General features: G+C 45.2%; 1 protein-coding gene across 1 annotated transcript in view; it reads left to right on the top strand.

Moving 5' to 3' along the window:
* Nucleotides 1–25,716, top strand: part of LOC110538963 (glutamate receptor ionotropic, NMDA 2B) — a 113,438-nt gene that overhangs the window by 13,287 nt on the left and 74,435 nt on the right. The window contains exon 2 of the mRNA XM_036938478.2: nt 1,877–1,984. Coding sequence (XP_036794373.2) covers nt 1,958–1,984 — 27 coding nt within the window. The 5' untranslated portion in view covers nt 1,877–1,957. The remainder of the gene's footprint in view (nt 1–1,876; nt 1,985–25,716) is intronic.

Here is a 25,716-nt window from a genome sequence, read left to right on the forward strand (position 1 = left end):
TCAATGTAGTATGAAATAAAATCCAGGACCAAAAATATGGCTCATGTTATCTGATGTGTCTCATACCTTATTGATGTGTTGAGTCTTTTTCCTTCCATTTACACACGCTCTTTGGATATTCAGGCCTGCATGCACAGTATCATCATAGCCATCAAAATGTAAATGAACTGTCATAATGTAATACATACTTCAATGCTACTTGGTTTGTACAGTCGTGGCTAAAAGTTTTGAGAATGACAGAAATATTAATTTCACAAAGTCTGCTGCCTCAGTTTGTATGATGGCAATTTGCATATACTCCAGAATGTTATGAAGAGTGATCAGATGAATTGCAATTGAATTGCAAAGTCCCTCGTTGCCATGCAAATGAACTGAATCCCAAAAAACATTTCCACTGCATTTCAGCCCTGCCACAAAAGGACCAGCTGATATCATGTCAGTGATTCTCTCGTTGACACAGGTGTGAGTGTTGACGAGGACAAGGCTGGAGATCACTCTGTCATGCTGATTGAGTTCGAATAACAGACTGGAAGCTTAAAAAGGAGGGTGGTGCTTGGAATCATTGTTCTTCCTCTGTCAAACATGGTTACCTGCAAGGAAACACGTGCCGTCCTCATTGCTTTGCACAAAAAAGGCTTCACAGGCAAGGATATTGCTGCCAGTAAGATTGCACCTAAATCAACCATTTATCGGATCAACAAGAACTTCAAGAAGAGCTGTTCAATTGTTGTGAAGAAGGCTTCAGGGCACCCAAGAAAGTCCAGCAAGCGCCAGGACCGTCTCCTAAAGTTGATTCAGTTGCGGGATCGGGGCACCACCAGTACAGAGCTTGCTCAGGAATGGCAGCAGGCAGGTGTGAGTGCATCTGCACACACAGTGAAGCAAAGACTTTTGGAGGATGGCCTGGTGTCAAGAAGTGCAGCAAAGAAGTCACTTCTCTCCAGGAGAAACATCAGGGACAGACTGATATTCTGCAAAAGGTACAGGGATTGGACTGCTGAGGACTGGGGTAAAGTCATTTTCTTTAATGAATTCCCTTTCCGATTGTTTGGGGCGTCCGGACATAAGCTTGTCCGGAGAAGACAAGGTGAGCGTTACCATCAGTCCTGTGCCATGCCAACAGTAAAGCATCCTGAGACCATTCATGTGTGGGGTTGCTTCTCAGCCAAGGGAGTGGGCTCACTCATAATTTTGCCTAAGAACACAGCCATGAATAAAGAATGGTACCAACACATCCTCCGAGAGCAACTTCTCCCAACCATTCAGGAAGAGTTTGGTGACGAACAATGCCTTTTCCAGTATGATGGAGCACCTTGCCATAAGGCAAAAGTAAGTGTCTCGGGGAACAAAACATTGATATTTTGGGTCCTTGGCCAGGAAACTCCCCAGACCTTAATCCCATTGAGAACTTGTGGTCAATCCTCAAGAGGCGGGTGGACAAACAAAACCCTACAAATTCTGACAAACTTCAAGCATTGATTATGCAAGAATGGGCTGTCATCAGTCAGGATGTGGCCCAGAAGTTAATTGACAGCATGCCAGGGCGGATTGCAGAGGTCTTGAAAAAGAAGGGTCAACAAATATTGACTCTTTGCATCAACTTCATGTAATTGTCAATACAATCCTTTGACACTTGTGAAATGCTTGTAATTATACTTCAGAATTCCATAGTAACATCTGTCAAAAATATCTAAAGACACTGAAGCAGCAAACTTTGTGAAAATTAATATTTGTGTCATTCTCAAAACTTTTAGCCACGACTGTAGATGTAACAGGTTCCTGTGTTATCATTCAATGACAGAGCTGTTTTAAAGTTTTTGATTAGGCTATTGTGATGCATCTCTTTCTTGTCTTTTTCCATGTGTGTGCATCTCAGTTCACCCTCCCTCAGTCTGAGGCTATGAGAGGGAGAGAGGAGTCCCAGGCCTCACCATCATGCTACTTCTGAGAAGCAGGGATGACATTTTGGCTGCCAATACACAAGGTAGGACACACTGATGGACCTTTTTTAGACTATCATTGTCTTACAGCAACTACCCACACAACCCATCTCACCCCTGAGTGTGTGTGTTAGTCACACACTGTAGTTTACACACTGGGGATACGGTATGTATGAGAGTTTGTCTCGTGTTGATATTCTTCTGCTCGTCTGTGAAAATGAGTCAACAACATCATCTCAAATTCTACAACATCTCCAGGTTTACACATTTTCGGTCTCCCATAAAACTGTAATCTCCAGCATAAACATATCAATGTGGAGATGGTTTGTGGTGGTAGTGGTGCAGGGTGAGACCTGCAGGCCTTGTGGTGGAAAGGGGCACAGGATTTTAGCGTGGTGAGCTTTTTGATCGAAGGACTGCGTCAGTGTGTGAGCTTTACTTGGTTATTCAACCTGACCCAGCCGCTATTGACTACTGGCTTAATTTGCATGGCTCTACGGATATTGATCAAGCAATTAAAGGATTTGTTGAATGAGATTTTGTGACAAAAGGGTGTGCCCATCTGTGTGTATATTGAGTTCAGATGTTGTATGTAGGCCTATGCGTGTCTGTGTTTTGTTATGTGTGATAAGATGAAGAAGACATTTGTTATTCCCTGAAGTCCGACTGAGATTGGGCTCGCTACATATATGAATACAGAAACAGTAAATAATGGCCCATAAACAGCTATTACCAACCAGAGCCATTATCATATTTTTCATATTTTCCTCTTTGCAATGCGTTCAGCTCATCTCTCTCTCAATACTCGTTCCCTCTCTCATGTGCATCCTCCGACTCTCACTATCATTTTGACTTTGAACGTACGCTCTCCCCCTTTTCCACCCTCCTATCGTCTTTTTCTCCGTGCACTGTTAATCGGGCATGACTTTCAAGAGACTGAGCCACCATACTGAGTGTGAGACTGAGAAACTAAATGATTCTCTTACGGGCTCTAGATGTGAGCACACTACAAATGCTATTACTACTATGACTGAAAAGCACCGCCCTTAACAACGGCCTTCTTTACTGTTCATGGAACACTCTATACTGTGTTACTAACGGTTGATGTTGCATTATTAGACCAAGCATTGATATAGAACATAACCAAATCAGCAATATTATTGAATAATATTATCCATTTCACTACTCCGTTTCAACTCCACTGACTTTTACATCGAGTGTGTTTAAGCCTTTTTAATAGCAATATTTTTTAGACATGTGGCTATTAGGCCTAAATCCAATCATTTTTTTCACTCTAATCTTTTATGAAGCTTAGAAACTAAACAGGACATTTTAGAATAATGGTTTGAATAAGGATATTGGTCTATCAGAATTCTAGTTCATAGATCGGTTTTTAGGTCTTATCTATAGCTCATGTATACCTATTACAAATGGGATTTATTCTCTTTGTTGTATTACTGTAGTCTTTATCATTGCCATGCACAGTTATGTTTCAGTGCTCTGCGGCCTGGCTCTTGTGTTAGTCATTTTTCTTTTGACTGATGGAGAGAATGGTCCCGAAGCAGATGGAGAGCAAGATAATAGATTGCTATTTGAGCTGGTAGAAAGGAAACCTTTTAAAATGGTGTTTTCTTTTACTAAGTCATCAAAGCGGTTTAAAAATAGACTCTCGAGCAGCACGTACAGGTATGGATCCCAACACATGTCAGAGGTAGACATGCAGTGGCATATACAATACAATACAGCTGCAACCTTTGATCTTGAAAATAGTCTGAAATATTCTAAAATAAGCACACTCTACCCTCCCCCTCACCATAAAACCCAATTAAAAGATAAAGGATGAGTAGGACTTACTACACATGGAGTTATGTATCTTGTCAATATCTTGACATCTGCTCCAGTGTTTTATACTGCTTTACCCTCTTTGCTGAATAGAAAGAGAGAGAGAGAATGTTTCTTTCAACTTATCCATAAAAGGAGGCAAAATTGATATCCTGAAAGTTAGTTAGCATAAAGGAGGAGGGAAGGATAGTGAAGAGACTAAGACTATTCTTCAAGTTTCTGAAGATGAACATAGGCCTAGATATAGTAGATTTGGGAATAGAATGGCTATTGATTGTCTGTTGCTTATGTTTGATAGCTTGTGAGAGTATGGTGTGGTGTGTATTGGATCATCAACAATACTATTTCAATATTGTAGGCCTATTTGTGAATATTCGGGACATATAAAAACAAATGATTACTGTGTAGTCTTTCTAGGTTAGGATCTGTGGAATATATTCAACATCAATCTGGCTAATATCCAATTATTGAAGAATGTAGTGGCTGTTGTAGAATTATACGGAAACTATTGGCTTCAATAGGTTTTATTGCAGAGGTAATGCTATCAATGAATATTAATTGGATCTACCAGAATCACCTTTTTAGATTGACCTGACACATGTCAGGCTGAGCATAGAACTGACTGAATTGTCAACAGGAATCAATACACCTTCACTCATCCTTGTCTCCACAGAGGAACATAAGTCACCTGGAAAACTGCCTCGAGACCCAATCATTAGCTGAGCATTGAATTCCAACATTTGCTTTGGTGACATCTGTTACCTTCAGGCACTTCTTTGGATACTACCGTGTCGAGACTTCAGAGGTGTATGTTGATGCTCCAGTTGCTGTATGTATGTATGGAAAAACCTACATGCACATAGCTTTGAACAGTTGTACAGTTGAAGTCAGAAGTTTACATACACCTTAGCCAAATACATTTAAACTCAGTTTTTTTATAATTCCTGACACTTAATCCTTGTAAAAAAATCCCTGTCTTAGGTCAGTTAGGATCAGCACTTTATTTTAAGAATGTGAAATGTGAGAATAATAGTTGAGAGAATGATTTATTTCAGCTTGTATTTCTTTCATCACATTCCCAGTTAGTATTTGGTAGCATTGCCTTTAAATTGTCTAACTTGGGTCAAACGTTTTGGGTAGACTTCCACAAGCTTCCCACAATAAGTTGGGTGAATTTTGGACCATTCCTCCTGACAGAGCTGGGTAACGGAGTCAGGTTTGTAGGCCTCCTTGCTCACAAACGCTTTTTCAGTTCTGCCCACAACTTTTCTATAGGATTGAAGTCAGGGCTTTGTGATGGCCACTCCATTACCTTGACTTTGTTGTCCTTAAGCCATTTTGCCACAACTTTGGAAGTATACTTGGAGTCATTGTTCATTTGAAAGACCCATTTATGACCAAGCTTTAACTTCGTGACTGATGTCTTGAGATGTTGCTTCAATATATCCACATAATTTTCCGTCCTCATGATGCCATCTATTTTGTGAAGTGCACCAGTCCTTCCTGCAGCAAAGCACCCCCACAACATTATGCTACCACCCTGTGCTTCACAGTTGGGATGGTGTTCTTTAAGCTTGCAAGCCTCCCCCTTTTTCCTCCAAACATAATGATGGTCATTATGGCCAAACAGTTATATTTTTGTTTTATCAGACTTAAGGACATTTCTCCCAAAAGTGCGATCTTTGTCCCCATGTGCAGTTGCAAACCGTAGTCTGGATTTTTTATGGCGGTTTTGGAGAAGTGGCTTCTTCCTTGCTGAGCGGCCATTCAGGTTATGTCGATATAGGACTCGTTTTACTGTGGTTATAGATACTTTTGTGCCTGTTTCCTCCAGCATCTTCACAAGGTCCTTCGCTGTTGTTCTGGGATTGATTTGCACTTTTCGCATCAAAGTTTTTTTCTGAGTTCTTGATTGATTTCTTTTGATTTTCCCATTATGTCAAGCAAGATGAACTGAGTTTGAAGGTAGGCCTTGAAATACATCCCGAGGTACACCTCCAATTGACTCAAATGATGTCAATTAGCCTATCAGAAACTTCTAAAGCCATGACATCATTTTCTGGAATTTTCAAAGCTGTTTAAAGGCACAGTCAACATAGTGTATGTAAACTTCTGTCCCACTGGAATTGTGATACAGTGAAATAATCTGTCTGTAAACAATTGTTGGAAACTTTACTCGTGTCATGCATAAAGTAGATGTCCTAACCGACTTGCCAAAACTATAGTTTGTTAGTAAGAAATTTGTGGAAGGGCTGAAGACGAGTTTTAATGACTCCAACCTAAGTGTATGTAAACTTCCGACTTCAACTGAACCTATTTTCCTCTCCACCCAAAGGCTGTGGTGTTTTTATGTGTGAAGAATGTTTTCTTCTCATTCTGCTGTACAATGCTGACGTAGGTCGGCATCTTTAGATATCTCTATCTATCAACACAGCAATGGTGTTATTACTCAGCAATGATGTTATTACTCAGCAATGAAGTTGGGGTGCTGGACATACAAATCCAGGCCTTGCTGCATGTAACTTGAGCCACAGGGAGTTTGTTTTATTCAAATGTCCCACACGTATTTGAAGTAACAAAAATGTTCACAGACTAACCACAGCTTTAAAGTGAACACTCTGTTTGAATATGCCAGGATAAGTTCTATATTTGCTGTATGGGATTACCTTAGCTTTTTCTACGGTCATAAATCTTACAAATGTGAAAGTAATGTTATTCAACATTTTTACATTTGCTTAACTACAGAGGCAGTGGTCTCTGGGTAGAAATTAAAGCTTTGAGATGGACTGTAGTTTAATTCATCCTATCATTGAAATAGTCTATTTTCCTAGATGCAATAGTCCACATACAGTATTTTGTACATTACTCTGTGTTCTGATACATTATAAGGTTGCCATATCCACCAAGCAAAACACTTACATTCCCAAAAGCCCGTTTGTGATGTCACAGTCATGAAATGTACAATACAAATATCCCACTGGTATTATCCTCCCACTGGTATTGAAATGTCATAGTTAATGGACACTTTGCTGGAGTAACCCCGCCAGCCAGCAACCCCTGCCACCCTAAGGAGTCAGAAGGATTGATGTGACTAGTAGATAATATTAGAAGTTATTGATTGGACTGTGTTAGGGAAAATTGCCCCCAGGAATTTTCCTAACAAATTCCCTAGCACAACTGCCAATAGGAACCTAATTCTCCCCTGAGAGATTACCATCCAGTTACTGTCAAGATCTGTGAAATGTGGCAGCAAAGAGCTGTGAGTGTTGGGCATATATTAGACATATATGTTAGACATATATTTACCACTGAGAGGAATAACTGGTTGAGCCTCTCTCTGACCTATGTTAGGGAGAGGGAGCGATGTCTTGATGAAACAATGACACGTCCAAGGATGTTACATTGTATAGAAGTTGCCACACTGTCACCAGCATCGAGTAGAATTGAAAACAAGGGGGTTCAATCTCAACACGCTCGTCAAAGTGTGTGATACTATAATATCTGAGAACAGCCAATGCAGCACAACATCATCATTTAAAGCACTCTGGTGTAAATAATTGCATGTATTCAATCAATTTCACGTGTAATTCTCATTGATTACTGAAGCCGAACATGGTTGAGAGCTAATGAATATTGTTTATCAAGGTTGGATTATAAAAGCACAGCACCACCGCTTTGCCCTGTGGATGTCACCCTCCCACAGATTCATTTGCACAGATTTAGTCTAACCACTGTATTACAGGGAACACTCAGTTTCTCTTGTCATTTTCTATTTAGTCACAACCGCTGCTTATCTGCAACGTAACTGAGTTTCAAACCCCAGGTTGAATACATGCAATATTTTCAGTATTTCATTTAGATTTTCCCCCTCCTGACTTTTTTTAAATCTGGGAAGCAAACTGAATAATTGTCAGAACTTATTTTGAATCTCATCTCAACCGCCGCTCAGCCACGCAAGCGACAAATTTCAAACACAGTGGCTGCTTAAACACCTCCGTGCAAAGTGTCCCAAATTCAACAAAGTTAAACTGCCGGGTAATGTGGATGACCTGCTACTTAGTTTCCGGGACGCACCTCCCCCTTGATAAATACAGACGGTACTCACTTCACACCCCTTGACTTTTTCCACATTGTGCTGTTTTACAGCCTGAATTTAAAGTGTATTACATTTAGATATGTTGTCACTGGCTTGCACACAATACCTCTGTCACGCCCTGACCTTAGAGAGTCTATTTGGTTAGGTCAGGGTGTGATGTGGGGTGGGCATTCTATTTTTAGTTTTCTAGGTTTCTTTATTTCTTTGTTTTGGCCGGGTATGGTTCTCAATCAGGGAGAGCTGTTTATCGTTGTCTCTGATTGGGAATCATACTTAGGTAGCCCTTTTTCCCTCCGTTCAGTGTGGTTAGTTGACTTTGTTTGTGGCACTTTGCCCTGTAAGCTTCACGGTTGTTTCTTTTGTTTGTTGTTTTGTTGGCGACATCTTAAAATATAATAAAATGTACGCTCACCACGCTGCACTTTGGTCTACTTCCAATGACACCCGTGACAACCTCATCATGTCAAAGTGGAATTATGTTTTTCAACATTTTTACTAATTAATAAAAAATGAAAAGCTGAAATGTCTTGAGTCAATAACTCAAGCCTGAATAACTCAAGCCTAAATACTTAGGAAGTCATAATAAATGACATAGACTCACTCTGTGTGCAATAATAGTGAATGACTACTTCATCTCTGTACCCCACACATACAATTATCTGTAAGGTCCCTGAGTCGAGCAGTGAACCACAAAGATTCGTTTTTTTCCCCAAGGCCTCACAAAGAAGGGCATCTATTGGTAGATGGGGGAAAAAAAACAGACATTGAATATCCCTTTGAGCATGGTGAAGTTACTAATTACACTTTGAATGATGTATCAATAATACACCCAGTCACTACAAAGATACAGATGTCCTTCCTATCTCAGTTGCCGGAGAGGAAGGAAACCGCTCAGGAATACGAGGCCAATGGTGACTTAAAAACAGTTACGGAGTTGAACGGCTGTGATAGGAGAAAAGTTAGGATGGATTAACAACATTGTGCAGTAGTAACTCTACAATAGTAACCTAATTGACAGAGTGAAGAAAGCCTGTACAGAATAAAACATATTCCAAAACGGTTGGCAACAAGGCACTAAAGTAATACTGCAAAAAATGCTGCAAAGCAATTAACCTTTTGTCCTTAATACAAAATGTTATGTTTGGGCCAAATCCAAAACAATACATTACGGAGTACCACTCTCCATATTTTCAAGCATAGTGGTGAATTCATCATGTTATGGGTGTGCTTGTAATTGTTAAGGACTGGGGACTTTTTCAGGATATTTTTTTTTAATGAAATGGCGCTAAGAACAGGCAAAATTCTAAAGGGCAACCTTGTTCAGTCTGCTTTCCACCAGACACTGGTGATGAATGCACCTTTCAGCAGGACAATAACCTAAAACACAAGGCCAAATCTACACTGGAGTTGCTTACCAAGAAGACTGTGAATGTTCCTGAGTGGCTGAGTTACAGTTTTGACTTAAATTTGCCTGAAAGTGATTGTCTAGCAATGATCAACAACCAATTTGACAGAGCTTAAAGAATTTTGAAAAGAATAATGGGAAAATGTTGCACAATCCAGGTGTGGAAATCTCTTAGAACTTACCCAGAAAGAAACAGCTGTAATCACTGCCAAATGTGATTCTAACATGTATTAACGCAGGGGGTTGAATACTTATCTAGTCAAAATATATTAGTGTTTTATTAGTATTTAAAAAAATATTTTTTATACTAATGTTAGATTTTGTAGGGATGTGAATTCTGAAGGCACTGTATAATATCTCCATTATTGTCCTGTAACATCTTCCAATACTGGACCTAGGGAGTTTTCTGTCAGAAGTGTCAGCGAGCGTGAATGTATGTGGGTATCAATGTATCAGTGTTTGTCTATGTTACAGTTGGCATCGGCAGTGAACAGCTTGGCAATTAATTAACCATGACCAGAGAGGAATGGTGGGGGGCAAAGGGGAGGGGAGGGGAGGGGGAGGGGAGGGGGGGTTGAATTAAAGATGGTGGCTGAGTGGAGAGCTGGGAGGAGGTGCAGTGAGGGAGGTATGAGGGCGGATGGGGTGGAGAACACAAACTGTAAATAAATCTCCTATAAGAAGACGATGGGGTGCTAAATGAAGTCACAACCACAAATATTTACCACCTAGAATTCTGAGACAATTAGGCCACGTTCACACCGCCAGACCCTGATACGTTCACACCGGCAGACAGACCCTGATAAGTTCACACCGCCAGACCATGATACATTCACACCGCAGGACTCTGATACATTCACAATGCCAGACCCTGATACGTTCATACCGGCAGACCATGATACGTTCACACCGCCAGACCCTGATACGTTCACACCGCCAGACCATGATACATTCACACCGCAGGACTCTGATACATTCACAATGCCAGACCCTGATACATTCATACCGGCAGACCATGATACGTTCACACCGCCAGACCCTGATACATTCACAATGCCAGACCCTGATACGTTCATACCGGCAGACCATGATACGTTCACACCGCCAGACCCTGATACGTTCACACCGCCAGACCCTGATACGTTCACACCGCAGGACCCTGATACATTCACAATGCCAGACCCTGATACGTTCATACCGGCAGACCATGATACGTTCACACCGCCAGACCCTGATACGTTCACACCGCCAGACCATGATACATTCACACCGCAGGACTCTGATACATTCACAATGCCAGACCCTGATACGTTCATACCGGCAGACCATGATACGTTCACACCGCCAGACCCTGATACGTTCACACCGCCAGACCATGATACATTCACACCGCAGGACTCTGATACATTCACAATGCCAGACCCTGATACATTCATACCGGCAGACCATGATACGTTCACACCGCCAGACCCTGATACATTCACAATGCCAGACCCTGATACGTTCATACCGGCAGACCATGATACGTTCACACCGCCAGACCCTGATACGTTCACACCGCCAGACCCTGATACGTTCACACCGCAGGACCCTGATACATTCACAATGCCAGACCCTGATACGTTCATACCGGCAGACCATGATACGTTCACACCGCCAGACCCTGATACGTTCACACCGGCAGACCCTGATACATTCACACCGGCAGACCCTGATACGTTCACACCGGCAGACACTGATACGTTCACACCGCCAGGCCCTGATACGTTCACACCGCCAGACCCTGATACGTTCACACCGCCAGACCCTAATATGTTCACACCGCCAGACCCTGATACGTTCACACCGCCAGACCCTGATACGTTCACACCGCCAGACCCTGATACGTTCACACCGCCAGACCCTGATACGTTCACACCGCCAGACCCTGATACGTTCACACCGCCAGACCCTGATACGTTCACACCGCCAGACCCTGATACGTTCACACCGCCAGACCATGATACATTCACACTGCAGGACTCTGATACATTCACAATGCCAGACCCTGATACGTTCATACCGGCAGACCATGATACGTTCACACCGCCAGACCCTGATACGTTCACACCGCCAGACCCTGATACGTTCACACCGCCAGACCCTGATACGTTCACACCGCCAGACCCTGATATGTTCACACCGCCAGACCCTGATACGTTCACACCGCCAGACCCTGATACGTTCACACCGCCAGACCCTGATAAGTTCACACCGCCAGACCCTGATACATTAACACCGCAGGACCTTGATACATTCACAATGCCAGACCATGATACGTTCATACAGGCAGACCATGATACGTTCATACAGGCAGACCATGATACGTTCACACCGCCAGACCCTGATACATTCACACCGCCAGACCCTGATACGTTCACACCGCCAGACCATGATACATTCACACCGGCAGACCCTGATACGTTCACACCGCACGACCCTGATACATTCACAATGCCAGACCCTGATACGTTCATACCGGCAGACCATGATACGTTCACACCGCCAGACCCTGATACGTTCACACCGCCAGACCATGATACATTCACACCGGCAGACCCTGATACGTTCACACCGCCAGACCCTGATACGTTCACACCGCCAGACCCTGATACGTTCACACCGCCAGACCCTGATACGTTCACACCGCCAGACCCTGATACGTTCACACCGCCAGACCCTGATACGTTCACACCGCCAGACCCTGATACGTTCACACCGCCAGACCCTGATACGTTCACACCGCCAGACCCTGATACGTTCATACCGCCAGACCCTGATACGTTCACACCGCCAGACCCTGATACGTTCACACCGCCAGACCCTGATACGTTCACACCGCCAGACCCTGATACGTTCACACCGCCAGACCCTGATACGTTCACACCGCCAGACCCTGATACGTTCACACCGCCAGACCCTGATACGTTCACACCGCCAGACCCTGATACGTTCACACCGCCAGACCCTGATACGTTCACACCGCCAGACCCTGATACGTTCACACCGCCAGACCATGATACATTCACACTGCAGGACTCTGATACATTCACAATGCCAGACCCTGATACGTTCATACCGGCAGACCATGATACGTTCACACCGCCAGACCCTGATACGTTCACACCGCCAGACCCTGATACGTTCACACCGCCAGACCCTGATACGTTCATACCGCCAGACCCTGATACGTTCACACCGCCAGACCCTGATACGTTCACACCGCCAGACCCTGATACGTTCACACCGCCAGACCCTGATACGTTCACACCGCCAGACCCTGATACGTTCACACCGCCAGACCCTGATACGTTCACACCGCCAGACCCTGATACGTTCACACCGCCAGACCCTGATACGTTCACACCGCCAGACCCTGATACGTTCACACCGCCAGACCCTGATACGTTCACACCGCCAGACCATGATACATTCACACTGCAGGACTCTGATACATTCACAATGCCAGACCCTGATACGTTCATACCGGCAGACCATGATACGTTCACACCGCCAGACCCTGATACGTTCACACCGCCAGACCCTGATACGTTCACACCGCCAGACCCTGATACGTTCACACCGCCAGACCCTGATACGTTCACACCGCCAGACCCTGATAAGTTCACACCGCCAGACCCTGATACATTAACACCGCAGGACCTTGATACATTCACAATGCCAGACCATGATACGTTCATACAGGCAGACCATGATACGTTCATACAGGCAGACCATGATACGTTCACACCGCCAGACCCTGATACATTCACACCGCCAGACCCTGATACGTTCACACCGCCAGACCATGATACATTCACACCGGCAGACCCTGATACGTTCACACCGCACGACCCTGATACATTCACAATGCCAGACCCTGATACGTTCATACCGGCAGACCATGATACGTTCACACCGCCAGACCCTGATACGTTCACACCGCCAGACCATGATACATTCACACCGGCAGACCCTGATACGTTCACACCGCCAGACCCTGATACGTTCACACCGCCAGACCCTGATACGTTCACACCGCCAGACCCTGATACGTTCACACCGCCAGACCCTGATACGTTCACACCACCAGACCCTGATACGTTCACACCGCCAGACCCTGATACGTTCACACCGCCAGACCCTGATACGTTCACACCGCCAGACCCTGATACGTTCACACCGCCAGACCCTGATACGTTCACACCGCCAGACCATGATACGTTCACACCGGCAGACCCTGATACGTTCACACCGGCAGACCCTGATACGTTCACACCGGCAGACCCTGATACGTTCACACCGCCAGACCCTGATACGTTCACACCGCCAGACCCTGATACGTTCACACCGCCAGACCCTGATACGTTCACACCGCCAGACCCTGATACGTTCACACCGCCAGACCCTGATACGTTCACACCGCCAGACCCTGATACGTTCCCACCGCCAGACCCTGATACGTTCACACCGCCAGACCCTGATACGTTCACACCGGCAGACCATGATACGTTCACACCGCCAGACCCTGATACGTTCACACCGCCAGACCCTGATACGTTCACACCGCCAGACCCTGATACGTTCACACCGCCAGACCCTGATACGTTCACACCGCCAGACCCTGATACGTTCACACCGCCAGACCCTGATACGTTCACACCGCCAGACCCTGATACGTTCACACCGCCAGACCATGATACGTTCACACCGGCAGACCCTGATACGTTCACACCGGCAGACCCTGATACGTTCACACCGGCAGACCCTGATACGTTCACACCGCCAGACCCTGATACGTTCACACCGCCAGACCCTGATACGTTCACACCGCCAAACCATGATACGTTCACACCGGCAGACCCTGATACGTTCACACCGGCAGACCCTGATACGTTCACACCGGCAGACCCTGATACGTTCACACCGCCAGACCCTGATACGTTCACACCGCCAGACCCTGATACGTTCACACCGGCAGACCCTGATACGTTCACACCGCCAGACCCTGATACGTTCACACCGCCAGACCCTGATACGTTCACACCGCCAGAACCTGATACGTTCACACCGCCAGACCCTGATACGTTCACACCGCCAGACCCTGATACGGTCACACCGCCAGACCCTGATACGTTCACACCGCCAGACCCTGAAACGTTCACACCGCCAGACCCTGAAACGGTCCCACCGCCAGACCCTGATACGTTCACACCGCCAGACCCTGATACGTTCACACCGGCAGACCATGATACGTTCACACCGCCAGACCCTGATACGTTCACACCGGCAGACCCTGATACGTTCACACCGGCAGACCCTGATACGTTCACACCTCCAGACCCTGATACGTTCACACCGCCAGACCCTGATACGGTCACACCGCCAGACCCTGATACGTTCACACCGCCAGACCCTGATACGTTCACACCGCCAGACCATGATACGTTCACACCGGCAGACCCTGATACGTTCACACCGGCAGACCCTGATACGTTCACACCGGCAGACCCTGATACGTTCACACCTCCAGACCCTGATACGTTCACACCGCCAGACCCTGATACGGTCACACCGCCAGACCCTGATACGTTCACACCGCCAGACCCTGATACGTTCACACCGCCAGACCATGATACGTTCACACCGCCAGACCCTGATACGTTCACACCGCCAGACCCTGATACGTTCACACCGCCAGACCATGATACGTTCACACCGGCAGACCCTGATACGTTCACACCGGCAGACCCTGATACGTTCACACCGGCAGACCCTGATACGTTCACACCGCCAGACCCTGATACGTTCACACCGCCAGACCCTGATACGTTCACACCGCCAGACCCTGATACGTTCACACCGCCAGACCCTGATACGTTCACACCGCCAGACCCTGATACGTTCACACCGCCAGACCCTGATACGTTCCCACCGCCAGACCCTGATACGTTCACACCGCCAGACCCTGATACGTTCACACCGGCAGACCATGATACGTTCACACCGCCAGACCCTGATACGTTCACACCGCCAGACCCTGATACGTTCACACCGCCAGACCCTGATACGTTCACACCGCCAGACCCTGATACGTTCACACCGCCAGACCCTGATACGTTCACACCGCCAGACCCTGATACGTTCACACCGCCAGACCCTGATACGTTCACACCGCCAGACCATGATACGTTCACACCGGCAGACCCTGATACGTTCACACCGGCAGACCCTGATACGTTCACACCGGCAGACCCTGATACGTTCACACCGCCAGACCCTGATACGTTCACACCGCCAGACCCTGATACGTTCACACCGCCAAACCATGATACGTTCACACCGGCAGACCCTGATACGTTCACACCGGCAGACCCTGATACGTTCACACCGGCAGACCCTGATACGTTCACACCGCCAGACCCTGATACGTTCACACCGCCAGACCCTGATACGTTCACACCGGCAGACCCTGATACGTTCACACCGCCAGACCCTGATACGTTCACACCGCCAGACCCTGATACGTTCACACCGCCAGAACCTGATACGTTCACACCGCCAGACCCTGATACGTTCACACCGCCAGACCCTGATACGGTCACACCGCCAGACCCTGATACGGTCACACCGCCAGACCCTGATACGTTCACACCGCCAGACCCTGAAACGTTCACACCGCCAGACCCTGAAACGGTCCCACCGCCAGACCCTGATACGTTCACACCGCCAGACCCTGATACGTTCACACCGGCAGACCATGATACGTTCACACCGCCAGACCCTGATACGTTCACACCGGCAGACCCTGATACGTTCACACCGGCAGACCCTGATACGTTCACACCTCCAGACCCTGATACGTTCACACCGCCAGACCCTGATACGGTCACACCGCCAGACCCTGATACGTTCACACCGCCAGACCCTGATACGTTCACACCGCCAGACCCTGAAACGGTCCCACCGCCAGACCCTGATACGTTCACACCGCCAGACCCTGATACGTTCACACCGGCAGACCATGATACGTTCACACCGCCAGACCCTGATACGTTCACACCGGCAGACCCTGATACGTTCACACCGGCAGACCCTGATACGTTCACACCTCCAGACCCTGATACGTTCACACCGCCAGACCCTGATACGGTCACACCGCCAGACCCTGATACGTTCACACCGCCAGACCCTGATACGTTCACACCGCCAGACCCTGATACGTTCACACCGGCAGACCATGATACGTTCACACCGCCAGACCCTGATACGTTCACACCGCCAGACCCTGATACGTTCACACCGGCAGACCATGATACGTTCACACCGCCAGACCCTGATACGTTCACAACGCCAGACCCTGATACGTTCACAACGCCAGACCCTGATACGTTCACACCGCCAGACCCTGATGGCACACTCATTAAGTGTGTGAGAGATAGAGTGTTTTGTGACTCAAGGAGTAGAGAGAAGGTGGACTACATAGCTACCACCATAGCACTAGCCTAATGATCCTTCTACCCATCCAGTCATTTAAGATCAATGGACACACACTGTGAGTGTGGGATAGATGGCCTCTTCTGGCTCAAACCTCCAGGACAAGAAAGACGTGGTATATTGCATCGTGTCGACCATGATAAAGATCAGTCAAGACCAATGTGAAGATATGAGGGAGAGTTGTGGATGGTTGTGATCAGTGGCTCTAGAGCAGGGGTGTCAAACTCAAATACCCAGTGGGCCAAAATGTAAAACCTGAACAAAGTCACGGGCCAACATTGAACAAATTAACCTTTTAATATGGACCCAAACAAGTTTTGCTTTAACATTGAATATGGAACAAACATCGCTTATTACCATACAATATATAATTTAATAGTGGAGACATGCAAAATCGAATTTCAAATGAAAAAACACATCAATGGCATTCATTTATTAAATAAATAAAATTTAAATAAAAATTGTATGCCTCTTTTCTATTTGCAGCCTTCTGATTTAAATACCAAAATAAACTTTTTCCACTGGCTAATAATTTTACAAATAAAATGATAATAAATCAATCAACCATTCAAGCCCATGCCTTGTAGCAAGAAAAAGTGCATAAAGAAAACGTTAATTATTGCACACTGGTCTAATCTGATGTGCCCAAGCCAGATACCTGGCATCTCTTCTTGGATGCTAGTTCATCAATGTCTGGGCTCAAGCTCTGAGCTGAAGAAATCCTCAGTATCGAGCGAAGATGTTCATCAGTCAGACGTCTCCTGTGAGTTGTTTTGGTCATCTTCATCGAGGAGAAAAGTTGCTCGTATAGATAAGTGCTGCCGAACATGGAGAGCATCTGAGCAGCTTGGGTGCGGAGCTGAGGCATTGTGTCAGGGATGAACCGTGGAAACTGTGCGGCGCCCACAGCATCATACTTTGACTTCAGCGTGTCGTTGCACTGGAGTTCAATCAGTTCCATTTGGATGTTGGTTGGTGCATTTTCCACATCAACTGCGAAGGGATTACTAAGCAGTTCAAACTTGCATTTCTGGGCATCGAAGTCGGCAAATCGCCGGCTAAACTCAGCGGCGAGAACACTGAGTTTTTCAGCAAACTGTGCGCATGGGAACACGGCGGTAGAGATCTGCGCTTTTATGGATTGGCAGCAGGGAAAATGGCAAGGGTTTCCTTGCAGCATCTGATTCCCCCACAGGCACAGTTTAGTTTTGAAGGCCCTCACTGCAGCGTACATGTCTGTGATGATGCGCCCCCGCCCCTGAAGCTGCAGGTTCAGCGCATCGAGATGGCTCGAGATGTCACAGAGAAAGGCCAGCTCACACAGGAACTTTTGCTCCCGGAGCTCTGCTGTATCCTTCCCTTTGGTTTCCAGGAATTGACATATTTCCTCACGCAGCTCGAAACATCTGTTCAGTACTTTTCCTCTGCTTAGCCATCTCACCTCTGTGTGATAAGGCACGTCTGCGTATTCCGAACCACACTCCTCCAGAAAAGATTTAAACTGGCGGTGATTTAGACCTTTGGCTCTTATAAAGTTAACTACCTGTGTTACTGTGGTCATAACATGTTCCATCTTTAGGGCTTTGGCACACAGTGCTTCCTGATGTATGATGCAGTGGTAAACAGTTAGCTCACCTGCACAGTTCTCTTCCCGTATCTTCTCCCGAACCATGCCCACCAGTCCACTCTTTTTACCGCACATCGCTGGCGCACCATCTGTCGTTAATCCAACGAGTTTATCCCACGGCAGCTTTATTTCAGTTACACATTTGGAAACCTCTTCAAAGATTTCCTTTCCTGTGGTTGTGCCATGCATTGATTTGAATCCTAATAGCTCCTCCGTAACACACAGATTTGAGTCCACTCCACGGATGAAGACTGACAGCTGAGCAGTATCAGATGCGTCGCAGCTCTCATCCACAGCGAGGGAGAACGCAACAAAATCTTTTCCCTTTTCCATCAGCTGGTCATACAGATTGGTGGCAAGATCACATGTGCGATCAGCTACTGTGTTCCTGCTCAGGCTCACGTTTGAAAATGCTTGTTTTTTCTCTGGGCATACGAGGTCACAAACCTTCATCATGCACTTTTTCATGAACTCTCCCTCATTAAAGGGCCGGGCTGATTTTGCGATCTCTGCTGCCACTATATAACTAGCCTTTACAGCAGCCTCGCTTTGTGATGTGGCTTTTTTAAACATATTCTGTTGTGAAACCAAACTTCTTTTCATCTCCTCTACTTTCTGGCTCCTTTCAGTCATGTCCAGGTCCTTGTATTTGTCATGGTGTTTCGTTTCATAGTGTCGTCTAATGTTGTACTCCTTACTTACAGCCACGTTGACTCCACAAACAAGACAAACAGGTTTGTCTTTTACATATGTAAACAGATATTCTGCCTCCCACTTGTCCAGAAAGCTCCTGTTTTCTGCCTTTCTTTTCGCCATTTTTGGGAAGGGTTAGCTCGCTGACAGTTGTAGCGTCTATGTTGCTATGACTACTGTCACAGAGGAGAGAGCGTTTCTGGGTCCTGTCTTGATTGGCGCGCGAAAACAGCAGAGCATTATGGGATTCGTAGTATTAGTGGTGAATGCGCTGTATAATACCGGCGGGCCAGCTCTAGTAGTAATTTGGTATTGTCTCGCGGGCCAAATATAATTACGCCGCGGGCCAAATTTGGCCCACGGGCCAGAGTTTGACACCCATGCTCTAGAGTAACAAACGCCTAAAGCCAGTAGAAAATGTTCAAAAGATCTTAAAGCTTTGCACAGGTGAACGAAATATGGCTGAAGCCTAATGATGATTTACATAAGAGTTGGCCACATATACCCTCTAAAAGTTCTTAAAGGTCAATGGACACTATCTAACAAGGCCATACAAAAGCATGCATAAGACACGTAAGAAACGTTTCGAAGTCTTGACACCCTGCTATTCTGCTTTCATTCAAATTTACATGTATGATGTCCAATTAAAGGTTTACCCTGGGTTTACTGAGGAGAGGGCTCATTCCTGGTGGTGGTTGGCTCCAGCTCCCCCAGCCCCCCCAGAGCTGAGTCAGGAGTCTGTGGAGCCCGGCTGCATGCTAGAGGACCAGCCCCTGGGCGGCGGGCCGATCAGCCACCTTTCATGTTACTGCCATTGATTGGGCTTGAGGAGGAGAATTGATGTGTCTTATGAAGTCGGGGATACGAGGAACAGAATCCCCCATGGCTCCTTAGGGCACGAGCTACCAAGCCCTGATCTACAGTAGATACCGTGTTTGTGTCCATTTGTCCGAGGTAAAGGATGTGTAATTTAGAAGGCAGTATGGTTAAAGATGACTGGCTGGGGTAGTGTGTGAGTGTGTTTCTACATGTTCATTACCTAAGGTAAGGGCATTATATAGTGTACATAAATGGATTATTGCATTGTATACGTATGCATCAGTCAAAGTGTGTGTGTATGTGTGTGTGTCTGTGTGTGTCTGTGTGTGCTTGTTTATAGCTGTGTGTTTGACTGTGGTCTGCATCACCAGTGTGTGTGTCTGTCTGTGTATGTGTGTGGGTGTGTGTGTCTGTGTGTGTGTCTGTGTGTGTCTGTGTGTGCTTGTTTATGTCTGTGTGTTTGGCTGTGGTCTTTCATCACCAGTGTGTGTGTCTGTGTGTGTGTCTGTGTGTGTGTCTGTGTGTGCTTGTTTATGTCTGTGTGTTTGGCTGTGGTCTTTCATCACCAGTGTGTGTGTCTGTGTGTGTGTCTGTGTGTGTGTCTGTGTGTGCTTGTTTATGTCTGTGTGTTTGGCTGTGGTCTTTCATCACCAGTGTGTGCCAAACCTTAACGAATCCCTCAGTGAGAGTGACTAAGGAAGGGAGATGTGGAGAAGACAAGGGGGAATGAAAATAAAGAAAAGGTGCAGTTACACACACGGTAAGACATCTGACCTGTACTGTGAGCAGAATGGGGGGAAAATCCCCAAAATGTGCAGTGAGCTATATAGAGAGGAAGTAAGGAATAAGGGAAGTTGAAATGTACTTTAAACTTTTCCTAGTTCCATTTTACCCCTGAATACGCATTCTCATCCTTTCTCCTCTGTCCTGCCAGCATTCTCTTTTTCACACTGTTCCCTCTCTTATTTTCTTCTGTCCCTTATGTGTATCACAGCTCTGATCTACCATTGGTCCTGCCTCTCTATCTTTATGACTTTCTCTCTTTCATTCAATCTGCCTCCCTCTCTTGCCAGCACACTCGCTCTCTCTCACCGTTTTTAATTAAAATCTCTCTGCATCAAGGGATTCCGTTGTAGCTGTGATTTAAATGAGAGGGTGACATAAACCTGACATTACTGTCAGACCGAAGCAAATTCCATCAATTCATGTGAAATTTGCTGTACTGGCCATTCTCCAATGGTGTCTGTTATATACATATATACACACTGCATATCACTTTTTCCCCATACTATTCTTTTTTAAAACAAACTTGCCAAAGCAACTCTGTAATGAAATGTTACCACACACACTGCCTGCCTACTGTACCACCTTGCTGTGTGAAACAAAGCACTTTTCCCCCTCCTAGGCATTTTGCCCACCACCTTCCCCTCACCCCTTCACCCACTGTGAACTCAGTCTTGGGTGGATGAGGTTGGGTCTTAATAAATCAGCATGTTACCACCGGCGCTAAGGCTAGTTTTTAATTAAAACTGTGAGTCAGTCCAGCTGTATTATGAATTGTACTCTGCCAGAGTGAATAAAACATCACTTCTCTCCTACATTTCTTCTGAGAGTTGGGCGCGCTGTGCTGACAGTGTTATGAAAGAGTCTGTGGAGCTTAGTGCTTGCATAAAAATAATAACTCAATAGTGAGGCCCACAGCCATTAGGGTCAACACCATTATATTACACAAACAGCTACAAGGGCTTTAGCGCTGCTGCTAGGCCAGAGTGACGTAGACGCACAGGTTTCACATCGTGACACTTTGATGATGTTTGAAGTTGTGTCAGTTGATGATACCAAAACACTTTCACACACAGCATGATTATTATGATGCTGATGATCAGGTACTCTTGTCCACTGGCCATTTTCAACACATGACTAATGTGAAACATTTGCTTTTCAAACACAAACAATTGCTCCACATATTTAGGGCCATTCATAAAAAAAGTGAGAAGGGGAACTTATTCTCCACCTTTCCCTTTTGATGGGCAGAAATGAAATAAATACCGTCTATGAATATCTTTATATGCAAAACTGTGTTTTTTTTAAAAGCTCCTCTTGAAAGTATCACAAGGTTGAAGCATAACAACTTGCCTACTTCAATGGCCCTTATTGCTAATGTATGACCTTTTGGTGTCTGTGAGTACAACTGACACCGTCCCAGAGAGAGCAGGGATGAGCCAGCAGATGAAAATTAGCCCCGTGGAGCATAGCGAATAGGAAGCGCTTCATGAATTCATTCAGAGGATGACTAACTGCAATTCAATCTTACAGCTTTTCACAAGCAAACTTATGAATGCTAATTGTTTCATAATTGAAGGTGTTGGCGGACTCACTTCACTGACTGTGGTGATGCAAATGAAGCCCTCTGGCACTCGTAACTACTGCCACAGAAAACTCAGGCGGGTTTGACCTGGTGGGACTCACATCACCTTTTGCACACAGGCCTCTATGTTTGTACCGTCATTTGCGTTTATTTGCATATATGAATATACTATAGGTAAGCTGTTCCATTTGGTATGTAACTAAATTATATGAAAAGTTTTGTTCTGTACAGCTAGCTATGAACCGTCAGCCTATATACTGTGTGGCAATACACTGCAATTACTCAACATTATTTATTTGGCTTTCTTTTTCTAGATGATATCTTGATAATGAGTACAGAAAGTACGTTGTCAAAGATATTCCACATTGTGTTGTGCTTCTTATCATTGCTTGATTTGGACTGACATAGGTGCTGGTACTGTTAATATTTAGATGCAGGAGCTCCAGGATACTTTTGAGCTAATATTCTGTAGGAGCAACAGGAGCACAAGCAGTAGAAAATAGGAGGTTTTGCCCAGGTCACGCACTGCTTCTTATACAGTAGTTAATGATGGTGGAACACTCCGAACACTCCGAACAAAGTGTGTTTGATTGAAATAGTATGATAGTTGTCACACAGGTACCATGTTGGAATGACAGCTCTGGATGTGGTGGTGCTGTTGACGGAGCTGAGGCTTACTCTGCGGCGTGCCTCGTGGCTGAGTGCTGGGTGGGATTAAACACGGGACATCTATTGGGAAGAGCTCCTAGATGTCATTATCCTCGTGGGGAGTCTCATCATTGGCTGGGAGCGGTGACGCACGCGGCCCTGGAAGACGGCTGGAGACAGGCATGACAGCCGTACGCCTGCAAGAAATAGTGATGATCATGCATAAAAACAACGGAGGAAAAGAGATACTGTACTGGAATCCGTGTCTCCCGCGACTCACAAGGGTTTAAACATGCTGCCAAAACAGATGCTCCAGCGCTGAATTACACCCTTTAATAATGTAACCTCTCTCACACCTTTGCAAAATGTGCCGTAGTCTCCAAATGACATGTCCCATGAATTAATGCCATGAATTAATTAAAATCCATTAATTAAAACGTTAAATTAATACTTTACGCTCAGTGTTTGAGATCAATTGACACTCTTTACCATGGCACTTTGAGATTTATTTTAAACTGCAAAACTCTTACGCACCACTGCACTTTGTATACCAGGGTTGGCTGGCCTTCTCTAGTCACTCGTAGGCTCAGTCACTGGTATACTTTTATTTACAAAGCCATTTTGGGTTTACTACCTTTTTACTTGTGCATTTTTATTGTTCAGAAATGTGGTGGGTACTCTCTTCGTTCGCTGGACTTTATCCTGCTAACTGTTCCAAATGTCCCAACTGAATTTGGCTTTTATGTACTCTGCGCCATATTCTTGGAACACCTTACAAAATACTTTTAAACTGGAAGAACTTTTCCCGATTGGTGTTTTTAAATCACTGATGAAGGATTTTGAGGCTGATTCCCTGACCTGTCAATGTTTTTAATTTGCTGTTTTATACTCTTCTGAATTCAATGGTTTTTACTAGATTACTTGTAGTTTTTCATGTTGTCTGTCTGTAATTTTTTTGTAATGACTTGATGCTGCCTATCTTGGCCAGGGCGCTCTTGAAAAAGAGATTTTAATCTCAATGAGCCCTTCCTGGTTAAATAAAGGTTAAATAAATACATTAAAATTCAAATTAAATCCATCATTCACCTGAGTGGAGAACAAAGTAACTTATTACCATTTTAGAAGATTGAAACGTGAGGAATTTGATACAGGTCAGGTGATAGCTGCTGTTATTGCTCTGGTACAGTAAACAGCAGCTATCACACACTATACTGAAGAACCCTGGTCACCATCCATCCAATCTGTAACCAAAGCAATATTACAGTCCAAGCCTCTTGAAAGTCAGTTAGGACACTGTATCTATGCAGTCAATAAGTGAACTAGTTAGGACACTGTATCTATGCAGTCAATAAGTGAACTAGTTAGGACACTGTATCTATGCAGTCAATAAGTGAACTAGTTAGGACACTGTATCTATGTAGTCAATAAGTGAACTAGTTAGGACACTGTATCTATGCAGTCAATAAGTTAACTTTTTCGAAACCGTAGTAGCCATTGGGAACAGAATAGAGTTGTCATCCTCAATTGTTAGTTTGTTGTACAGTAAGTCTTAGTATCACAAGTCTGGGATGTTTTGTCCCTTTGTCCCTTCGTCCTCTGGCTTTACAGGGGTGTAAATGCAGACAGACATGGACACCACAGTACTGAACTGGATCAGGTTGTGCTCTTACCTAAGCATATTTCAGGGTACCATTTTGATTCATTTGACTGTACACAAGAGCTGTTGGTTTTCACTCATGGGAGGCAGATTTTGAGCGAGTATCTATATCCCCATATCTTCTTTTAAGCAACTGCTGCAGCACCAAATTCAATTCAGACCATTTAAATCCCTGCATGCAAGGAGGACAAATACAATATTTTCAAACTGTTGTCTCTCTTTCACACACACACACGCACACGTACGCACACACACATGCACACAAAGGAAATACCCTGCACACCTACTAATCCAAAGGCAGGATCCTGGTTCCAAAAATAACAGCTTGGAATGAGATGGATGGAGGAGGACAGATTATTGCGGCTCTGGTCTGTGAAAAGCTGTCAATAAAAGACATTTAAAGTGATTACCGGGCCGTTATTGGCACGGGGGTCACTCTGGTTTTCTCACTATTCCAAAAGGCAACACTTTGAAATCATACACACCTGTAAAGGATGTTTAAAATGGAAATAGGCCAGCTGAAGTGGAATTGTTCACGTACACTGATAAGCATATGGGGCAGTGAGCCCACAAGTCAGGGAGGAGATGAACTTTTCTCCTCCAATCAGAAGAGTGGGTGTTAATAGAAATCTAAGAGTTATTACAGGACCAACTGCTTACCTTCATGGTTGTGTCAAAACACATTACACAACTTCAGGCATTGTTCAGTACTTTTCTCCTTCAAGACACTTGATATTCAAAGACAAGCCACAGATATTGGGTTTTGTGCACATGCCAGTGTGGCAGAAATGATTTTTTTTGTCCCTATTTGCCAATTTCTTGCATATTGCACATATTATGAAAATCGAATTCTTCTCCACCTGAAAACAGATTAAGATACAAACTTCATGGCTTCTTTTGGAGAAAATGTTTGGGTCTTTGACACAATTTCTCAGTACTGCAGTACAAGTTCCGGGCAAAGACAGTGTATGAATACACGGGTCATAAACAGTTTAGACGTGTTGTTGTCCTCCGCACTCTCCTAAATATCAAAGCAGATAATAAAAATGACATATCGTATTTGTTCTTCGTATTCATGCAAATAT

This window comes from Oncorhynchus mykiss, chromosome 12 (genome assembly GCF_057628025.1).
Source record: "Oncorhynchus mykiss isolate SJ-2025 chromosome 12, ASM5762802v1, whole genome shotgun sequence".
Taxonomy (NCBI): Eukaryota; Metazoa; Chordata; class Actinopteri; order Salmoniformes; family Salmonidae; genus Oncorhynchus; species Oncorhynchus mykiss.